The sequence below is a fragment of the Saccostrea cucullata genome, unplaced genomic scaffold, assembly GCF_032062105.1.
Source record: "Saccostrea cucullata isolate Sc308-1 unplaced genomic scaffold, CSIRO_AGI_Scuc_v1 ctg3381, whole genome shotgun sequence".
In the NCBI taxonomy this organism is placed as follows: domain Eukaryota; kingdom Metazoa; phylum Mollusca; class Bivalvia; order Ostreida; family Ostreidae; genus Saccostrea; species Saccostrea cuccullata.
In genome coordinates, this window is record NW_026932998.1 from 34,549 (window position 1) to 55,290 (window position 20,742).

At 33.2% G+C, this 20,742-nt stretch overlaps 1 protein-coding gene and 1 long non-coding RNA gene across 3 annotated transcripts; both read right to left on the bottom strand.

The window, feature by feature from the left end:
• Positions 1 to 4,598: 4,598 nt before the first annotated feature.
• LOC134236824 (fibroleukin-like) lies at positions 4,599 to 20,695 on the bottom strand. 2 transcript variants are annotated; one of them, XM_062718961.1, is made up of 6 exons: positions 19,965 to 20,695; positions 19,698 to 19,837; positions 6,233 to 6,329; positions 5,842 to 6,009; positions 4,983 to 5,239; positions 4,599 to 4,823 (listed from the first exon to the last, which is right to left on the bottom strand). In XM_062718961.1, exons 1-5 carry the CDS (start codon positions 20,590 to 20,592, stop codon positions 4,983 to 4,985), a joined length of 1,290 nt encoding a protein of 429 aa, XP_062574945.1. In that variant the 5' UTR covers positions 20,593 to 20,695; the 3' UTR covers positions 4,599 to 4,823. The 2 variants fall into 2 exon arrangements, with proteins under 2 accessions (XP_062574945.1, XP_062574946.1); XM_062718962.1 differs by lacking the exons at positions 19,698 to 19,837; positions 19,965 to 20,695 and adding exons at positions 6,466 to 6,605; positions 6,842 to 7,103.
• On the bottom strand, positions 15,053 to 19,617 carry LOC134236825 (uncharacterized). Its single transcript, XR_009985727.1, has 4 exons — positions 19,487 to 19,617; positions 19,137 to 19,303; positions 15,621 to 15,874; positions 15,053 to 15,450 (listed from the first exon to the last, which is right to left on the bottom strand). It is a non-coding gene; the product is annotated as an uncharacterized LOC134236825 (long non-coding RNA).
• Positions 20,696 to 20,742: the final 47 nt, after the last annotated feature.

Sequence of the window (20,742 nt, forward strand, 5' to 3'; positions counted from 1 at the left end):
GTCACAATTTGAAGCCCTTCAACGGCATACGGTGACGCCTTCATATGAGCGAAAAATTCTCGAGAGGAACGTTAAACAATATACAATCAATCAATCCTTAAACACACTAAAGTAGGAATTAAGAAATCTTAAGCAAAATTGCATCGATAATTTTCTGAATATGAAATTCACGTTTCATAAATAGGCAGCATGTTTTGTGCTAACTAGGACACCATATTAGTACTCGAACACGGATTTTTATGATTGACAATTTTTGTGCCTTCACACTTAACTCGAACACGTTAAGTTGTTAGTCATAGATTAAAATGTTCTTACAAAATAAAAAGAGAGATGGAAAATAGTGATCTCCTATTTTAATACTTATGTCAATACCCCCAACACAATCGGGCGGGTGAGTACATTTACTAGTATTATGTGTAAATCGAAAGTGACGTAATGTTTATCGAAATCAATGTCGAATGATGGTGTGGTTTTAAATACACTTGGTGTTCTTTTTAAAAAAAAAAATTAATGGGCTAGACAATGCAGGTCTTTCATAGTTCGCGTTTACATCAATTGAACAAAAACAACTTAAAACATAGAATAATTTTATGAAATTAAAAAAAATGTTTATAAGAAAAGAACATTTTGCTTGTTTTGTTATAGTCACTTATCAATAATAACCGTTAAGGAGGCTGGGGGGTCAACAAATTAATCACAAATTAACCACCAGATTTAACTTATTTTTTTTTAGATACGATAACTTAAGCTGTCTACTTTCATTTCACAAAGAAAAAAATTCATACATCTTAGTTTAAAAATTTGATCATTTTTATATATTCATATGGAGCTCTCCTTTAAAAGGAGATAAAAATAGTCTGAAAATGGCTGCCACACCCCAGCCTCGTTAAAATAAGACACAAAAAGGAATCCACAGATACCCATCGATTTTCTACTAGGAGCTCTGGACAGTGACGATGATGATCAGATGACGACTGATGAATGAATCAAATCTCACCAAGACCGACTAAAATACGCGTTCGACAAAGCCAGTGATCATACATCTCTGATGGCCAAAAACAGGAAGTCGACTTATGACAGAAAAGCCCGTGACCCGGATTTGAATATTGATGACAAAGTGTATATTCGAAACCGACACATCCGCGACAGAAACAAAATCCAAGATTCATGGGACTCTTCTGTGTATCGTGTTGTGAATATATCAGGAAATGTCGTTAGTGTTTTTTCAGACCATGATGTGTGAAGAGATGTGTTTCCTAAATAACCCTATTCCTTATGCAAAAACTTGATGTTCATATGTATATTTTTCTGGAGAGTATGTGACTATTATTGAAAAATGTATTTTGATAGAATTTATATTTTTCATTTATCGAGACGCTAAATTTAAAGCTCGGGAGTATGTGGCAGACTGACATTTATTTAAAATAATTTTTTATCTTTATTGAATAACTTGCTAAGCCATAATTTACCTTATGCCATATTTGGTAATAGTCTCCATTCTACTCCTAAAATCTCATTGGCAAGTAAATTTTAACCCCCTTGCTTAACCGTTTTTTTTTTTTGCAATATATATACTGAGGCATGGGCCCATCCCTGTCAGTGCGGGAAATTTAAATTACTTATTCCCAGCTGCCCGTTGTCACCACTTGAAAGGTACTTTTCTTAGTCTATAAAATTTTTGTATTTTATTTATTAAGTCCAAGTTAAAATTTCAAGTATTTTTCATATTTTTGAAATAAAAGTTTTTTAAAACTATGAAATTGACGTTTTGGGGATAGTACACTTAAGGTAGTCCGATCCTCAGGTTTATAAAATTAGCAGTTAAATAATCAAAAGTACTCATAAAAGTATCTCTGAATCCACAAGGTTGTGTAAATTTATCCACAAGATTTCTTAAAAGTTAAAATTTAAAGTTAATCATATTATATAGGGAAAAATGTCAAATCTCCAATATTTTTGCAGAAAAAGCGAATTGGAATATCAGCCATGCATTTTCTAATTGCAAATTGATCAACTAATATATTTCGGGTTAAGAAAGGATAGGTATCCAGGCATTCAGAAAAATTGCCATGATTTTTATACTTATTGGGTATTTTTGTCTTCTATTTCTGTCATATATTCTATAATACATAGTGTAAAAGGCTTTTGCTAACATTGCAAGACACCACAAATCACTCTTTAAAACATATCATGCTAATAAGCATTGGTATCTAAGGCTGGATTCCAGACAATCTTATTTCTCTAAAACTGTATACAAATTTTCCCTTTATAGGGTGTAAAAGTCAACTTTTATAAGACCTTTTCTAAGACTTCCAAAAACCTTGAATCTTATAAAGATGAATAAAATGAAAATCGTTGCTTGAAAAAAATTCACTTTCAAGCTTCATTTTGATGCATTTCAAATAAAATATAAATTTTTGGAGTTATCCTTCCTGGCTGAGGATCGGATATCCTTAAATTTTCTTATTTTTGAAGTGAATTGGAAATAAAAGTATTTTGTCTCAGTGTCTATGTGTATAATAATATTGTATATATGTTTTTTTTATTTGTAGATCTGCCATTGCTTTTTCATTTCCTAATAAATTTATAAACTGAACCTTGCGTTTTCCTTATCCGATTGGTTATACGTATAAAACTAGATCATCATGCATTAAACAATATGTACATTATAAGAGTATTCCTTATCATATATGACACCTGATCTAATTTCTGAGGTGTTAGTGGGTCATGATTGCTTTGTTACTGATTGGTATTGATTGAATTGACTAGATAAAAATGTTGATAATGGTCAGTAATCGTGCTCAAAGGACCATTGAAATATTCACTACTAAGTCAAAAATGTACTGACATTCCCATTTTTTACTGACAAACTTAGAAAATTACTGACAATGTGCTGTCGTTACTGTAAAGCGTTAATCAATATGTCTCCCAGTACTATACGTTCATCGTGATGTTTTCTTGTAAGGCTGCTGTTAATGTCTTGTTAAATAATTTTGGTTGCCAAAAAATTGCTTTGTTCTAGAAACTGTTTGTTTGTAGTACAAAAAAATATCAACTTTCAAATCATATTCTGAATTATTTTACAGATATCAATAATATTTAGATTTAAAAAAAGATAAATGCCTGGAATTTTGTTTCATCAAAAAATAAAATAAGACTGTTTTAAATGCAAAGTATAATACACGGTCATTTTCACACCACTGCAGCCTCCCCGAGAGCGAGAACAATAGGGACAGTAATTATCAGTAAATGTCAGCACTTGTCTAAGTTTTTCAGCAGGGACAGTAAACGGGTCAGTAATTGTCTAAGTTTTTCAGCACCGACTAAGATTCTCAGCACTTTTCTAAGTTTATCAGTACCGGCAGTAAAAAGGTCAGTAATTGTCTAAGTTTTTCAGTAACGACAGCACATTGTCAGTAATTTTCTAAGTTTGTCAGTAAAAAATGGGAATGTCAGTACGTTTTTGACTTAGTAGTGATTACAAATATGAAGAAAAAAAAACATGGACCACACAAAACAGGTGGGATGAGGCGCCATGGAGAAGAAAGCATCTCCTGTTGGCTGGTTACACACACCATATACCACTTGTCATGATAGGACAAACAGATAAAACATTTAATCCAGAGTGTGAATAATTACCAATCAATTAGAATAAAAAATCGTAAGTCCTCATTCAATTAAATTAGGGGTTGTATTTGCTCGTAAGATCTTTGTATCGGCCAAAGAATTTGCAAAATATTGACCTTAAACGAGAAAGTTGATATTTTTTTGTACTACAAACAAACAGTTTCTAGAACAAAGCAATTTTTTGGCAACCAAAATTATTTAACAAGACATTAACAGCAGCCTTACAAGAAAACATCACGATGAACGTATAGTACTGGGAGACATATTGATTAACGCTATGTACAGATGATAGAAATATATAGTTACATAAATAGGGGAAGTTGATGATTGAAAAGTTTAAGTCATCACGCGCACATTCGTCGTGAAGTTTTGTTGTAAGGTTACCTTAAATGTCTTTTTCTAGTAAAATAATGCGTCGTATCTTTTATTTATAGATACACGGAGATTTGCAAGTTTATTTGGTTTGAGCTTAAACATCTTGCAGGGAGGAGTTTAAACTTTGCACCGCCTAATGTTCATTTTCAACCCTTAAATTTTCATTTCAATTAAAGACTGTATGTTATTCCTCTGTGGTGTTGAACGAAGATGGTCGACAAAATATCTGTAGTAAACACCCCCGTATTTCAATCTTTGGTGATTAACATATTTGTTTACCTATTCAGGACAATACCTTTTAGACAGAGCACAAGGGGTTGCATATGGTCTATTTTCTAATTGTCTGTGCACTTTCTTTTCCTTGCCATCGATATCGATCATATCATTTCAAGATTGTTTTAACAGTTACTATACCTCTACCATGAGTTATACAACAAGGCCACTAGTGAATTTTTCTTGAATAACAACATTGGTAACTGTTTCCATACAACAGTAGGAGTTTTTTTTTAAAATGCATACATAGAAATAATAATGGTACGAAATTTTAGCATTGTTTTCCAACAGGGACCACATAAAAATAGATTTACAAGGATATCTATCTTGTTCAGAAATATTTATTAAAACTAGAAATCAATAGAATACAAATATATATAAAATAGCTACTTTATGAAATGAAATAACAATGTCTATTTTATGAACTTTGCTTATAATTGACGCTTTATAATGGTATAATATTTAATCATCCATAGCTTTGTCATTATCTCGTCATAATAATATTCTATTGAATGAATTATCCCTTTCCATTCTTCATTAATCTGCATCTGTAGAGAAAAACAAAATATTAAAGAAAGATCAACAAGGAAAAGAAATCTTTATTTTTGACTCCTCGTACCTGCGATTTCAGATTATAAAACAAATTAAATCTAGAAAATATCAAAAAAAGACATTGTATAGCAAATATTTAGACAATGTATGTTTACCTAGTGACGCCTGATCATCATCGTGGTCCCCATCACTGATGTCCCACTCAATATAGTAGGCGGCCAAGGAAGAAACCAGAACTCCGGGGACCAGGGACCGTTAAGAAAGGTTTGGAAACAAGAGTTTAACCACCATCCTACTCCCAAGACACCAGCACAGTTTATATAAACATTCCTGTCATTTTGTCTGTCCGGGGTGGAGAAGTACATTCCAGAAAGATCCCACTGAGAATGACCAGTGTCTAACATAGCGTCACCTGTAGAAGTAAAAAAAAATATCTATAAAATTTGACTCAGCTCAAGGTATTTTTTTGTCAATATTTATGATAATTAAAATGAACCGAGTCCATCGGCGTTTCATTAACTTATTTACAGTTATTAAAATAATTAATACATACCCAACTCAAAATGTCTAATAAGACGCATAAACTTCGAAATAATTTAAATGTATTTTTATAAAAACAATGTTCCCATACCTGATTTAAATAGTCTACAAATATAAATACTTTAAAATGACGTTCATAATATAAAATTTTCTATGTTTCTCCTGCTATGTCTACTATTTTTTTCTACAACATATCCAGATAATTGTTACACAGGCTCTAACTATAGCTTATTAAGCCTAATGACACCAAAGAGAGTTTAAACCTATAATGATGAAAATTTGTTTATGGTAAGGAATATGACGTATATAAAAAGGACCATTAAACTAGCAAGGGAGAGGGACAAGAACCCTTTCGAAAAAGATAAACATGTCTTATTTATAAAAATATAATTTCTCCTGCTTATTTCCCCCTTTACTCTCACATTCTATCTCCCGTTCTTTGTATCACTAGTCACACCATTACTTATCACTTACCCAAAGTGCCGGTAGCTGGTCCTCCAAGAAAAAGTCTGTACTTGTCCGTTTCATCAGACACAGAAAACTGATGATAGAGTTCGTATAAAGTTGTGCCATTTTTCAATGTTATAAAGACGTATAGGGATGAGTTTCTTCCCTTGGTAAGCTGATGAATGACGTCATTTCCTTCAATATTTTAATTTAACGAGTTTATTAGGTTTTGTAAATATAAATGAAATCGTAAATCAATTCATATGAATTAACAAGATATTTATTGCAAAAAATGAAAAAAATGCAAAAAATGTATTTGTAAAAACAAATCATTTTCCGTAGAACATACGCAAAGGCATACAAAGCAAACTATGCTTAAGATACTGATATTGTTAATTAAATAATAGTAAACATTTACCAATCCAGTAAGAGTCACTAGCGTTACCAAATCCATTCTTGTACTCCGCCCACGTTCTGTTAAAACTCACGGATCCACTGACCCTTTTCTGGATTGCCTACAAGTTATCAACAGAAAATAAATATATGGTAGTTTTTGTTGCGTTTTTCTGTTTTGTTTACTTGAAATTTCAATTAAATAGAGAGAGAGAGAGAGAGAGAGAGAGAGAGAGAGAGAGAGAGAGAGAATCTTACTGTCCATCCTCCGCCCTCGGTTTCCATGTCACAATACACTCTGACCTGGGACTCGTTATGAAAGGGATACACTACATAGACACCGGACTGTTTTTGTCCTTGTTCATAGTGGTCCTTACAGTCCTTATTTAGCTTTGAACCTAGAAAAAAAATGACACACAACAATAATAATGATTAGAATACCGAGATAAAGAAATAAAGATATATTTTTTCTGAACGGTTTGCAATGTTCTGTTATTTGTAAATTCGTATATCTCGGCGAAAGAAAGAAAGATATATAATGTAAGAGAGAGAGAAATATATATATATATATAGAGAGAGAGAGAGAGAGAGAGAGAGAGAGAGAGAGAGAGAGAGAGAGAGAGAGAGAGAATACCTTTCTGAATGGTTTGCAATGTTCTGTTATTTGTAAATTCGTAAATCTCGGCGATTTTCTTGATGTCACGTTTTCCGTTGATCAGAGCTGCAGAGTTTGGATCCTTAGTACCAGTTAACAAAGAAGCTGCCCTGACTTGTGATGTAGACAAGAAAAGCAGTAGAAGAATTAAAAACATCTTTCTTTAAATTCCTAAGTGAACTTACCAAACAAAAGAATATTGTGCATTAATGAAATATCTAACACGGTATATATAGAGACATTGCGGGATTTCCTCAATCAAATGATGTCATACGGTTTATAAAGAGACATTTAGGGATTCCCTCAATCAAATGACCTCATACGGTGTATATAGTGATGTCTGGAGATTTCATGAAATTAGCGGGACGTAAAAACCAAAGTAAGAGAGAGAGAGAGAGAGAGAGAGAGAGAGAGAGAGAGAGAGAGAGAGAGAGAGAGAGAGAGAGAGAGAGAGAGAGGGAGATCTAATGAGCAAGCTTGGTTTCGTTTTAATAAACACATAATGTAAGCAATGTAAATTGTTAGATATGATGATATTAAATATTAAACTGTATTTGGGAATTTTATGATTTTTTCCCTAACGACTTTTCTTTTATTAATATTCAATCTAAAAGTAGGATATCATACACACAAGGTATTTCTATTACTTTTTCTTTAATGCTACACATTGTTTAAGTTTAAAAAGGACATCCTTTAAGTAATTAATTGCATAACTGACTTATTTGCCTTGACATACGCATTTTTTTTTTTGAAAATGCTGAAAAAAAGGTTTAAAGATGATCACGGACAGAAAATTATTCTACATGGAAACATTACGTTATTTAAAAATAAATAAAAGCCATAAAACGGAAAATACATATAAACTGATAGAAAAATCTGGAATATTTATAAAGCTCTGACGTCTGAAAACTAAGAAACAGAGCGGAACCGTACGGAAGTAATAGTAAACGTAAACAAACAGGAGGAAAAATTCAATGAAAAATCCAAGGTTATGTATATTTTCTGTCGTGAGAGAGATTTATGTATAGAAGTATAAAGAATTTCCCCTGACTTAATCATTCAACCATTCCCTGTATTTGCTTCTGATTATCACCGACATAACGATGATATGAAAACAAGGCACAAATTATTTTGATTAGTAAGAAATTATGTGTAAAGCGTTTTAAAGTGGTAGGTAAAATAATTCATAATGCATTGTGTGTTAATCAGTACACATGTAACAACACTAAATGTTTGTTTAGTTATTTGATGACTTATTACTTATTTGATGACACGAATTTATTCCTAATTTTAATTTTCAAGTTATTTATTTGAGATATCTGAAATTAAAATCCATGATTGTTACTATCACTTATTTTTGAAGACAATTGCCGAAAGCAAATGTTCGTTCTAAATAAATAGATAATACACTATTAAATTACATATAAAATCATGAGTAACGTTTATGCAAAACTTTCAAATGCCATAAGTTGTGAAAAGTCCCGAAGTATTTAAAACAAAAATGCAGGTAAAAAAGGCTTATAATATAACGAATAAAACGATGGCGACATTGACATTGAAAGAGGCTACAACCACTACCATATAAGGGTGTTTCTTATTTGTAGATTAGAAGAATGAAGAAACAATAGAAAATACCAACTAACATTTTCAATAAAGAGAATGCGCTGCTTAATTTTACCAAATGAATTTAATTGCAAATTCAATGTACATGTATAATGAGAACTCGCTATCTGTCTTTTAAACTGCACCTTGGGCGATTTGTTTTATTCATACAGTCTTAATACGAAGATTGTTATTTGAACTTTAATTACGTATTACTAATTAAAAAAATAACCGCATTTTTCAAGTTAATGAAACTATCTTGAATTTATATTCAAAAATGGACAAGATCTTTTTAGTGTATGCCCTTGCGAAAAAACTATTTAATGAGGCATCTCAATGTAAAATACATGTATACCTGACCCGTACATAAGTACACGACAAAATTAATTAAATACATTCGATAGTTAATGAAGAATCGCAATAAACAAATGATATACATTGGTATTAATCGCCAATTTAAAACCCCTGTAAATTATATTTTGCTTAATTATTAAATGCATTTTTCATTCTTCAAACAATTCCCCAATCTGCCTCTAACAGCACATGAAATGCGTCATTTTCACCTAAATGACCTCATGTTCACAAGTTCATGACAATCATTGATTTGTTTATAACTAGCTGTTTGGGATTTAACTAGCAACTTTTTAATGCACTGATAAGGTTCATTGATGTTTATAATACTTATACAATTTAAAGTTGTTTTCTGGTTTTATAAGAAATATATAAAATTCATATTCTGTGTGACGTCAAAGTAAACTTTTCTCGTATAAATTAGGCCCATTCCCTTTTTTCAGACATAACAATGGTACTCATTTTTGAAATTTAAAAATAAAAAAAAGTAATATCATTGAAGCAATGAACTTAGAGTCAATTAATTTAACATATGCAAATATATTTTTTTTTCAAATAATAGAAAAAGATTTGAAGATGACCACAGGTAGAAAATTACTCTTAATTTTTATTTTTTTTTTTAAACAGGTGGCTCCCATCAGCCACGTACCTCCGATCACTTGACTCTACACTAATTTAGTGTTTCGGCGGTGTGAAACGAGGTATATTTTTATAAATTGATTTATGATGAAGAAATAATTTTCTTCATATTGCTGCAAATCCGCCTCATCAGGAGTTTATTTGCATTATGCATTTATGCATCTACACATAATATTAAATTAAATTATTTAATTGTTGGGGAGGTGAGAATATCAGTTTTTATTGCGTTTGTAGGACACAATAGGTAATTCTGAGAAGACTTTTTTTTACAGTCTTCATCCTTTGTAAGGATGTGCCAATATTTTATCAGTTTTCTTTTTAAATGTCGTATACAGGGGTTGTATTTTGTGACAAAAACAAGAGGAATTCCTTTTTTCTTGATGTCATTTTTACTTTTTAGGGTTTTCTCTCTGCTATAATTAGCGAGTACATTTTGCATGTTAGATTTGATTTCAATTTTATCGTATCCTCTTTTTAAGAGATTAACCTCAAACTCACGCAGAATTTCAAGCAAAGTTATTTCATTGCTTGTATTTCTCATATGGCGTATTGTTTGACCTTTGATGAATCCTTTAAAAACAGAGGAATTATGTGCACTATTCCGTTCCAAATATTGGAATGTGTTAGTTGGTTTAATGTAGGTTTTAAAATCCAGAATTTGATTGGTTTTAAATCTTTTTCCTTTGAACACTGTAGTGTCTAAGAAATTGATTTCTTGTGTGGAAATTTCATATGTGAATTTGAGTAGAGGATGGTGTGAATTGGCTATTTCAAATAGTTCATGGATGAAAGCTTCCGATCCGTGAAAAATGATAAACCCGTCGTCGCGATAGCGACCATGATATATTAAATCATTCTTCCCTGTAAATTTATCGATGATTTCATCTGTTATTTGGTGAAGGCGAATGTCGCACACAGATGGGGAACACTTAGAACCCATTGCACATCCTATTGTTTGTTTATACATAGCAGAGTTAGACTCGAATATATTGTTTTCTAGTACAAGTCGTAAAAGAAAACAAAGATCAGCTGTAGGCGGATCTGGTATAGTATATTCTGCTTTGCTGAAGTTGGTATAGGCTATTTAAACAGCCGTAATTAGCTCCTCGAATTGCATATTTGTGTAGAGTGAAGTTACATCATAACTGACCAATAGGCATTTTGGCTGTGGTCTGAGTTGTTCAACTTTTAGAATGAAGTCTGAACTGTCCCTAATATACGTGCTTAGTGTTTGCACGATGGGAGTCAAAAAGTAATCTACATACTGCCTAATGCGTTCTGTAGGTGAACCTATGTGTGAGATTATAGGTCGACCTGGTGGAATAATTGGTGAATTGCAGCTACCATTGTTTTTAATTTCATTAAAAGTCTCAATGTTGAGCTTGTGTATTTTAGGGAGCAAATATCATCTCCCTACCCTCGTATTTTTAACTTTCCGTAGAAAGTCATAGGTAATGTTGTCAAGTACACCCTTAGTGTTCATCTCACACAGTTTTTGTGTGATACTATCTTTGAGATGATTTAGTTTGGGATTAGTAATTTTACAGTAGTATTTGCTATTTAACTGACGTTCACCTTCAAGGATATAATCAGTTTTTCTAGTAGCAACGCACATGTTGTTTTTGTCAGCTTTTTTGATAATGATGTCTTTACGATCTTTTAGCCTTTTTAATGCTCGGCGTTCAGAAGTGCTTAAATTGTCAGATGATTTGCGAACCTCCATAGATGACAATTCAAGTCTTGTTTTGTCAATATATGTTTGAACTGAATTGTTCATAATTTGCGGTTCAAAACCGCTTTTCATGCGGAAAGGATGTATATCATTGTCACAATCTGGATCACCGCCGAAACACTATACGACATTTAAAAAGAAAACTGATAAAATATTGGCACATCCTTACAAAGGATGAAGACTGTAAAAAAGTCTTCTCAGAATTACCTATTGTGTCCTACAAACGCAATAAAAACTTAGGTGATATTCTCACCTCCCCAACAAATAAATAATTTAATTTAATATTATGTGTAGATGCATAAATGCATAATGCAAATAAACTCCTGATGAGGCGGATTTGCAGCAATATGAAGAAAATTATTTCTTCATCATAAATCAATTTATAAAAATATACCTCGTTTCACACCGCCGAAACACTAAATTAGTGTAGAGTCAAGTGATCGGAGGTACGTGGCTGATGGGAGCCACCTGTTAAAAAAAAAAATAAAAAAAAATAAACATTGATGAAAAATCAATAATTTTCTAAGGTCTCACGTCTGAAAATTAAGAAATAGAGAGAAAATAGAAGAAGGAAGAATGACAGTAAATAGACAAGTGGAAAAATCCCAGATGATATCCTTATTTTCTAACGATTGTCATGTCGTGGAAGAGAGAGATGATATGAACAGAACAAAAAAGGTCTGTGGAAAATTTTGGGAAAAGAGAATATCCGCTAACTGAACGATTTAAAAATTTTCTCTGTCTGTTCTTTATTATCTACAAAAGAAATATTTTCATGAAATAAATAATTAAACGGAGATTTTTTGATAAAATAAAATGCGCGTCAATAAGCTAAATCAAAATTCTAATATGTTTGGTGTAAATCAGTACTTGTAACAAATATGAATGTTGAGGTAAAGTTATATTTATCAGATGAAGCGCATGTATCTCTAATTTTGACAAATCATGTAAGTTTTTAAAATTCACCGAAATTAAAATCATTGTACTAGTTCACTTTTGAAGACGACTGCTGAATGAATTACACGAGGACTCCCATGCCAATTCAATAGGCATCGCCCACTGACGTCAAACACAAAGACAGCCACACGAGAGTTACATGCATATTTGTCCTCCTCCCTAGCGCCAGACATAGAGGCAGACGCGCACGAGATTTATATGAATAATAGGCCTCCTTAGGTCCTGACCTATCTATTTGCCTAATTTGCATTCCGGGAGAGTTATCAAGATATCAACTCCATTAATTTTCAAAGAGTTATCACAGAAAAAAATAGAAATGGAAATTTTGTCGCGTCACTGAATAATATAATAGTAAGGTTAAGACAATGGATTTGTTAATGTATTTAAGTTCAAATGTCAAGGGTCAATGCTGTAAAATAATTTTTTTGGATGAAGGATATGGAGATAACGAACAGTATTCAATCTCAACGTCCATTAAACAATATACAAAATAAGAGCAGAGCAAACACGGTCCTCCGAAACATCAGAGGTGGGATCAGGTGCCATGGAGGAGTGAGCATCCCCTGCCGACTGGTCACACCCGCCGTGTGCTCGTTGTCATGATCAGGAAATAACGGAAAAAATCCGTCGTCAATTCAGTGTATAAATAATGGACAATTGGTATGAAAAACAACAATCAGCATTTGACTCAATGATAAATTGTATTTGCTGACAAGGTCATTGTATCGACCATAGAATTTACGAAATGATGACTTTAAATGAGACTGTTGATATTCTTGTTTCATCAACTTGCTTGTCAATAATTTACCTCGTTTAAGAAATTGTTCATACGCAGAGAACGCTCTTGCGTATCGAATCAACTGAGATATGTATACTCCGTATGCAGGTATATTGCTGCATAAGTAAGGGAAGTTGACGATATGGAAGTTAAAGGCATCACGTTTATCATATAGCTTGGTTGTTAGATTACCATTAGTGTCTTTTTCAAGTAAAATATCCAAGTATGAAGCAGAAGTGTCGGACTCTGTGGTATCTTATATTTTTTAAAATTTTGATAGTACAGAGAAAAACTACATGAGGAAAACTGTACACTATTTCATGCTTGGATATTTTACTTGAAAAAGACAATCAATAAAAGTAATCAAACAGCCTATCTCAATTGTAAACGTGATGACTAACTTTTCTATCGTCAACTTCCCTTACGTATGCAACAATATACCTTAATCAACTACATACGGATTTTACATTTCTCAGTTGATTCAATACAAAAGAGCATGCCCTACGTATGAACAATTTCAAAAACGAAGTAAATTATTTATTATGGAGTCAAATACTGCCTGAGTTTTTTTCGTACACATTGGTAGTTTATTAGTCCATTATTTATACACTGAATTGACGACGAATTTTACTGTTATTTTCCAAACATGACAAGGAAAACACAAGGGTGTGACCGGTAGGCAGGGAATGCTCACTCCTCAATGGCACCTGAACCAACCTCTAATGTTTTTAAAGTCTGTGTTTGCTTTACCTCCATATTTTTCATTTTTTAACCTCCTAAACTTTGTTTTAGTTTAAAAATAATTGACAGTTATTTGACCAGTTCAGAATAAGAATAAAAAACGGATAAGGCGGTGCTATAGATATATGAGGCATTATTTCAAAATCTAAGTTTTCTGTCAAGGTAGTTCAATAAATTTTGGTATTAAATATTGTTTCAGTAAAGTTTACCCCCCCCCCCCCAAAAAAAAAAAAAACAAACAGAAAAAACCCAATTATTTCGCAAGCTAACACAGGTGTTCATTTTAGCGTTGAATTAAATGTCGACAAGTTCCGAATACCCTAGTGGTACCCATTTAATTCAACCATAAATTGAAAAATATACGCCCTACGCATTATCCATTGGCATGCTTAAGAAAAGTTAAATAAATTGCTTACCAATAAATTATTTGATTTCCAAAGGATAAAGAGAAACTAGGGGAACTACAAGCACTGATCTCACTTCAATGATACCCCACGCCTCCTTTATGATTTTTATGACTAAGTCCATATTTTCCGAAATAAGTGTCATTAAGAGGTTACACATACAATGGCAAAATGTAATAAAGAATCTATGAAAGTATCATTAAATGTTTTTCAGTGGAATGGTGGAATTGGGGATAAGAGATAAACCCTTCAATATTGGAAAGAATGGCAGTATTCGTGTTGTGCTAAGGGAACCCAAATTATGTGCCAGATCAATTAAATAAAGTAGAATGTGTACTTTGGCACCATTTTAAAAAGATTCTGTGAAAATCTTATCAAATTCTGAGAAGCCTGATTAAATTCCATTCAGTCGTAGAAGAAGAGTTGTAGATAGGAAACAGGTACCCAAAGGCGTTTAAGACGGACGGACGTACAGATTTCAAAGCATTAATTTATTCTCAGACTATTTTTACATCCCCCCCGTACCCGTGACCGGTGGGCCCTGAAATTTTGCTAGATGCACCTTTCTTCATCATAAATATATATACTTAGATCATTGACATAATACTCAGGAGCAAAGGAAAAGATTTTCAGACAAATCATTCATTTTCAATATATATCATTTGAACACCGCCCTTGCAGAGAACCCCTCCCTGACCCTGAGGCTTTTCTTGGCTTGATTATGTGAAGATTTTTTAAGACTGCATTAATTTTGGTAGTTTAAGCCCCACCCATCAGGCCACACGGGACAGGTACCAAGAATGTTTCATTTTTTCAATTCTTTATCCAAAGATCTCGTATAAAATTTGGCTGATACACATGTATTGGTTCAAAGGTTCCAGACAAGAAACTAAAAAAATGTTCAAAAGTTTACGAGTGACGTACGACTGACGACGTACGACGACGGACGAAAACCGATAGCAATATGTCACCTGAGTTTTTTTAAAAGAAGTTTTACAATGTAACATTTCTTATTGTAAATATCTGTCAAGTTTTCTTCATGTTTCAGAGAGAATTTTTTTGTATTCTAAGTTTATTTTAAATACATGCATACACAACTATAATGATACTAAATTTCAGCATTATTGTCCAGCAGGGACCACAGAAAGATACACATTTACAAAGATGTCTATATTATTCAAAAAACATTTATTAAAACTAAGCAAAATAGAGCATAAATACATATACATTTATAAATAAAGGCGAAAAATGTCTGTTTATGATTTTTGACAGGTTACTGACACGTTATAACCGTATTCTATTGAATTATCTATTGCTTTTTTGATTCCTAATACTAATATTCTCTTCAATTATCCACTCATTTCTTTTCTTTATTAATCAGCATCTGTAGAGAAAACAAATTAAAACAGTAGAGAAAAACAATATGAGAGAAAGATCATTATACCCTTCATTCTGATTTATCATAACAGCGTTTTCAATGTATTAATGAAACAAAATTAAGTGTAAATTAATTTTTCTAAAAAGCAGAAATTAATAAGAATGACAGATGTTTACCTAAAAATGCTTGATTAACATCATCGTCTCCCTTATATATGATCCACTCATTGTTTCAGGGTACCATGGGTTGCGCCAGAACTCCAGAGACCACGGACCGTTAAGGAAGGCGTGGTGACAGGAGTTAAACCACCAACCTCCTCCCCATTTAACAGCACAGTTATTTCTAGACATGTCGTTATCTCTGTCGTGGGTGGAGAATGGCAACCCTGACAGAACAGCGCGAGAAATATTGGTGTCTAACATATTGTCACCTGTAGAGGTAAAGAAATAAATCACAGGGATAAGACCATCCTAGACAGATCGTAGTAATTTGGATAATAAGTGTCTAACATACTGTCACCTATCAATGTGAAAAAAGAGTATATATATTAAAAAACATAATTTAGTCATACTTAAAACGATTAAGGTTAATTACACATACCCAAAACAAGATTTTGTAGAAATTACATGAACTTTGAAATTATTCAAAAAAAGATGTTAAACAAGTTACATGGTCTCTAAAATGATTCAAATGAATTGTTCACACCTTAAACAGGGTGAAAACAAGTGAAATGAACTGAAAAAACATTATATCACATGTTATGTAAATTGTCATCATAAATATCACAATATCACTTGACCCAAAGCAATATTTTCCTAGTTATAGCGAAATTGTCAACATATATGAATACATCAAAATGACGTTCATAAAAAAAATCAATCTATCTAATGTTAACTCTCTCTCTCTCTCTCTCTCTCTCTCTCTCTCTCTCTCTCTCTCTCTCTCTCTCTCTCTCTTGATCGATCTGTTATCCATATCTAAAGCTTGTTATATATCTACACTTTCATTTTTTATTCTCTGACATTTGTTTATTAAGCATAAAGACACCACATAGAAGTAAATGATACAATTTTTTTTAAAGAGTCTTAGTATACAAATTAGATTGGCTAAAAGATAATCAAAGTAATTATTGTAAATAATGACCTTTATGTGACATGTCTTGTATATATCTATATATTAAGTTATTGTTTAACAATGTCTCTTTTGTAAATAGATTTATACCATGCAGCAACCAGGTTGTACTTATGTAACTTGGTTTACCGCTTTCTTGGCTATTTTCAACAAATCAGCAGAGCGCTTTGTCGTCATTACATGTTCATTGTTTATCTTTTTACCAGAAGGGAAAGTCACAACATTTGCGCAGCTCAATTTTTTTTTTTCGAACCTAACATCCATTACCGTCTTATACCATTGTGTTTTATTTTCATTTATGATAGCAGGCAGCAATTTAGCGCTTTTTTATGTATGTTTAGAATTTGTTATATTTAGTAGGGAGTCAACTGAAGATATATGTCTTCTATACATGGCGATGTTTTTTCCATGCTTTGAATTCTTAATTAGTCAGCTGGTTGATCCCTTTTTGGATATATACAGTGTATATCATTTATAAGGACATTGTAGTAATTTCGTGAGAAGTACCTCGCGATTTAAAATTACTCTCTTTTATTTTTTATGGCGCTGAAGTCAATGTACAATCTTTAGTTTAACCGTCCATTCGCGAATTATTATTTTTCGCGTGTTGATGCTGAAGAGACCTTTCCCGATAAGTCCTCGCAAAAATAAGGAATCTACAGTATTGCAAATATGTTTTACTACTTTTACGTCATTTACTTCAATAAATGACATTTTTTCACTTCAACAATGTTGTCTGTTTTTGTCTGCTTTAACAAACAAGAGACCCATGGGCCACATCGCTCACCTGAGAAGATATGACCATTCTGTTCTTTACTAGATTTCCCCCTTGTTATACATAATGCATCCCCACCCTACCCCACTGATCATAATTTAGACATTTTGAAATCTACACTACCCCATGATCCTTCCATGGGCACAAATGTTTCAGGTTTTTTGGCCCAGTGGTTCCTGAGAAGAAGATTTTCAAAGATTTTCCTATACCGGTATATTTCTATGTAAAACTTTGATTCCCTATAATGGCCCCGCCCTTCCACCGGGGGTCATGATTCCTACAATTTAGAATCTACACTACCCCAGAATGCTTCCACATAAGCTTCACTTTTTCTGGCCCAGTGGTTCTTGAGAAGTAGATTTTCAAAGATTTTTCCTATATATTTCTATATAACACTTTGATTCCCCATTGTGGCCCCGCCCTTCCCCCGGGGGTCATTATTTGAACAATCTAGAATCTACATTATACCAGGATGCTTCCACATAACTTTCAGCTTTTCTGGCCGAGTGGTTCTTAAGAAGAAGATTTTCAAAGATTTTTCCTATATATTTCTATATAAAACTTTGATTCCCCATTGTGGCCCAACCCTTTCCCCGGGGTCATTATTTGAACAATTTAGAATCTACATTATACCAGGATGCCTCCACATAAGCTTCAGCTTTTGTGGCCCAGTGGTTCTTGAGGAGTAGATTTTCAAAGATTTTTCCTATATATTTCTATGTAAAACTTTGATTCCCCATTGTGGCCCCAGCCTTCCCCAGGGGGTCATGATTTGAACAATTTAGAATTTACACTACACCAGGATGCTTCCTCATAAGTTTCAGCTTTTCTGGCCGAGTGGTTCTTGAGAAGAAAATTTTCAAAGATTTTCCCTATATATTTCTATATAAAACTTTGATTCCCCATTGTGGCCCCACCCTTCCCCAGGGGGTCATGATTTGAACAATTTAGAATCTACACTACCCCAGGATGCTTCCACATAAGTTTCAGCTTTACTGGCCCAGTGGTTCTTGAGAAGAAGAGTTTTTAAAGACCCAACCCTATTTTTGTCTTTTCAAGATTATCTCCCCTTGCGAGGGGATATGTCCCTTCATTTTAAAAACTTAAATTTCCCTTCACCAAAGGATGCTTTGTACCAGGTTTGGTCAAAATTGGCCCAGTGGTTCTTGAGAAGAAATCGAAAATGTGAAAAGTTTACAGACGGACGGACGGACAGATAGACGGTCGGACGACAGACAAAATGTGATCAGAAAAGCTCACTTGAGCCTTCGGCTCAGGTGAGCTAAAAACAAGCTCAGTTGTCTAGCAGGAGAAGAAAGGAGCATAAACTTCTTTAAAAACGATAGATGAACTACACATGTACAATAGCTGTAGCATAAATTATTTAAAATTAGTGTAATATTATTGATGCAATAAATAGTTCTCTCAGAACATATTGCCATTTATATCAATATTTGTAGCTACACAGGGAAGGTGTAGACACTGTTTAAGAATAACAAACCTTAAAAATACTCTTTTCTAAAAAAGATTATTGTTATAAACTGTAGGGGGATCTTCTCAAAATTCAGAAACATATAACACATACTCAGTACATTTTTTCTAGTGGTAGACAAGACAGAATGAAATTGCCAAAATCTTTTTTATGAATTAAGCATGTCTCATTTAAAAAAAAATGTTCTTCCTCTCCTTTATTTGCCTTTTCCTGTTCTCACACTATCTCTTTCACTTCCTTTGCTTTGATCGGTGGCGGATCCAGTGATAGTCACACCCTTTACTTATCACTTACCTAAAGTTCCGGTAGCTGGCCCTCCAGAAAAAGTCTGTAATTGTCTGATTCATCAGACACAGAGAACTGTTGATAAAGTTCATATAAAGTCTTGCGATCTCGTAATGTTATAGAGACGTAGAGGGCGGAGTTTCTTTCCTTTGTGAGCTGGTGAATTACGTCATTTCCTTAAAAATTAATTGTATGCGTGTATATAATCACATAGTTAATTGTACAGGTGTATAAGTTTTGTAAAAATACATTAAATCGTTCATCAGCTAAACAAATCCTTTTCCGTAAAACATACGCAGATGCAAAAAAGTAAACATTGCTTAAGATATTGATATTAACAAATAATAATAAACATTCACCAATCCAGTAGGAGTCATTTGCGTTTCCAAATCCATCTCTGTATTCCGCCCACATTCTGTTGAAACTAGCAGATCCGCTCACCCGTTTTTGATTGCCTACAATTAATCAATAGAAAATAATTATCTTGAAGGCTGACCCTTTTTTTTTTAATTCTGTTTGTTAGACATTATTTAATTTATTTCAGAAACTTTAAAGATAAAGAAATCTTACAGTCCACCCTCCGCCTTCTGTCTCCATATCACAGTACACGTGTACCCGAGTCTCATTACTAAAGGGGTTTATACTGTATACACCAGATTGTTTATGACCTTGTAGAAAGTGATCCTTACAATCCTTGATTATTTTTGAATCTTAAAAAAGAAGGACATATAATAATTTAAAAAAAATATAGACATTGAGAGAGAGAGAGAGAGAGAGAGAGAGAGAGAGAGAGAGAGAGAGAGAGAGAGAGAGAGAGAGAGAGAGAGAGAGAGAGACCTTTAGTAACTGTTTCCAATGTTCTGTTGTTTAGAAGCTCGTAAATCTCTGCGATGTTTCTATTAAACTTCTGCTTAGCTTCTTCAATTTTGTTCTTACAATTTATTGCAATCTTCTTGATTTTTCTCCTCTGTTCTCTGTTTAAAGAATCAACTTGTGTTTGTAATGTTTCTACAATCTGCTGTAAAGAGTTGGTATTGTTTATTTCAACCTGTTTTTCCAAGTTTTCTATCTTCCGTATCAAAATCTGGTTCTGCCTACTAACAGTATTAACTTCCCTTTGTAATGTTTCTGCTTTCTCCGCTAAATTCTTATCCTGTGTTAAAAAATCGACCTGAACTTTCAATCCATTTAGTGTCTGCTGTAGGGAGGAGACCGTGGTTTCTGTTGACGTCATGCTTCGTTTCACATAGGTTACGTCATCCACAGCTGCCCTGACGTCATTGACAAGAGATACCCGGATGAGAGTCTCCTGGTTTATGAGCTGTCGCAGAACATCGATTTCCTTTACGTCCTGTTTATTGTTGTTCAAAGCCGTAGTGTTTTTATCGTTAGAACCGGTTAACAAGGAAGCCGTCCTGGCTTGGGTTATTGACATAAGGAACAGTACAAGAATGAAAAACATCATCTTTTCAATATTGGAGTGAGCTTACCATAAAAATAAGCAATGTTGTTTTATGTGAACAGATTTGTTACGGTATATATAGAGACAGCTGGGGATTTCCCCAATCAGATGACGTCTTATGTTGTGTAAAGAGATGTTTCTCGAGTTGTCAGA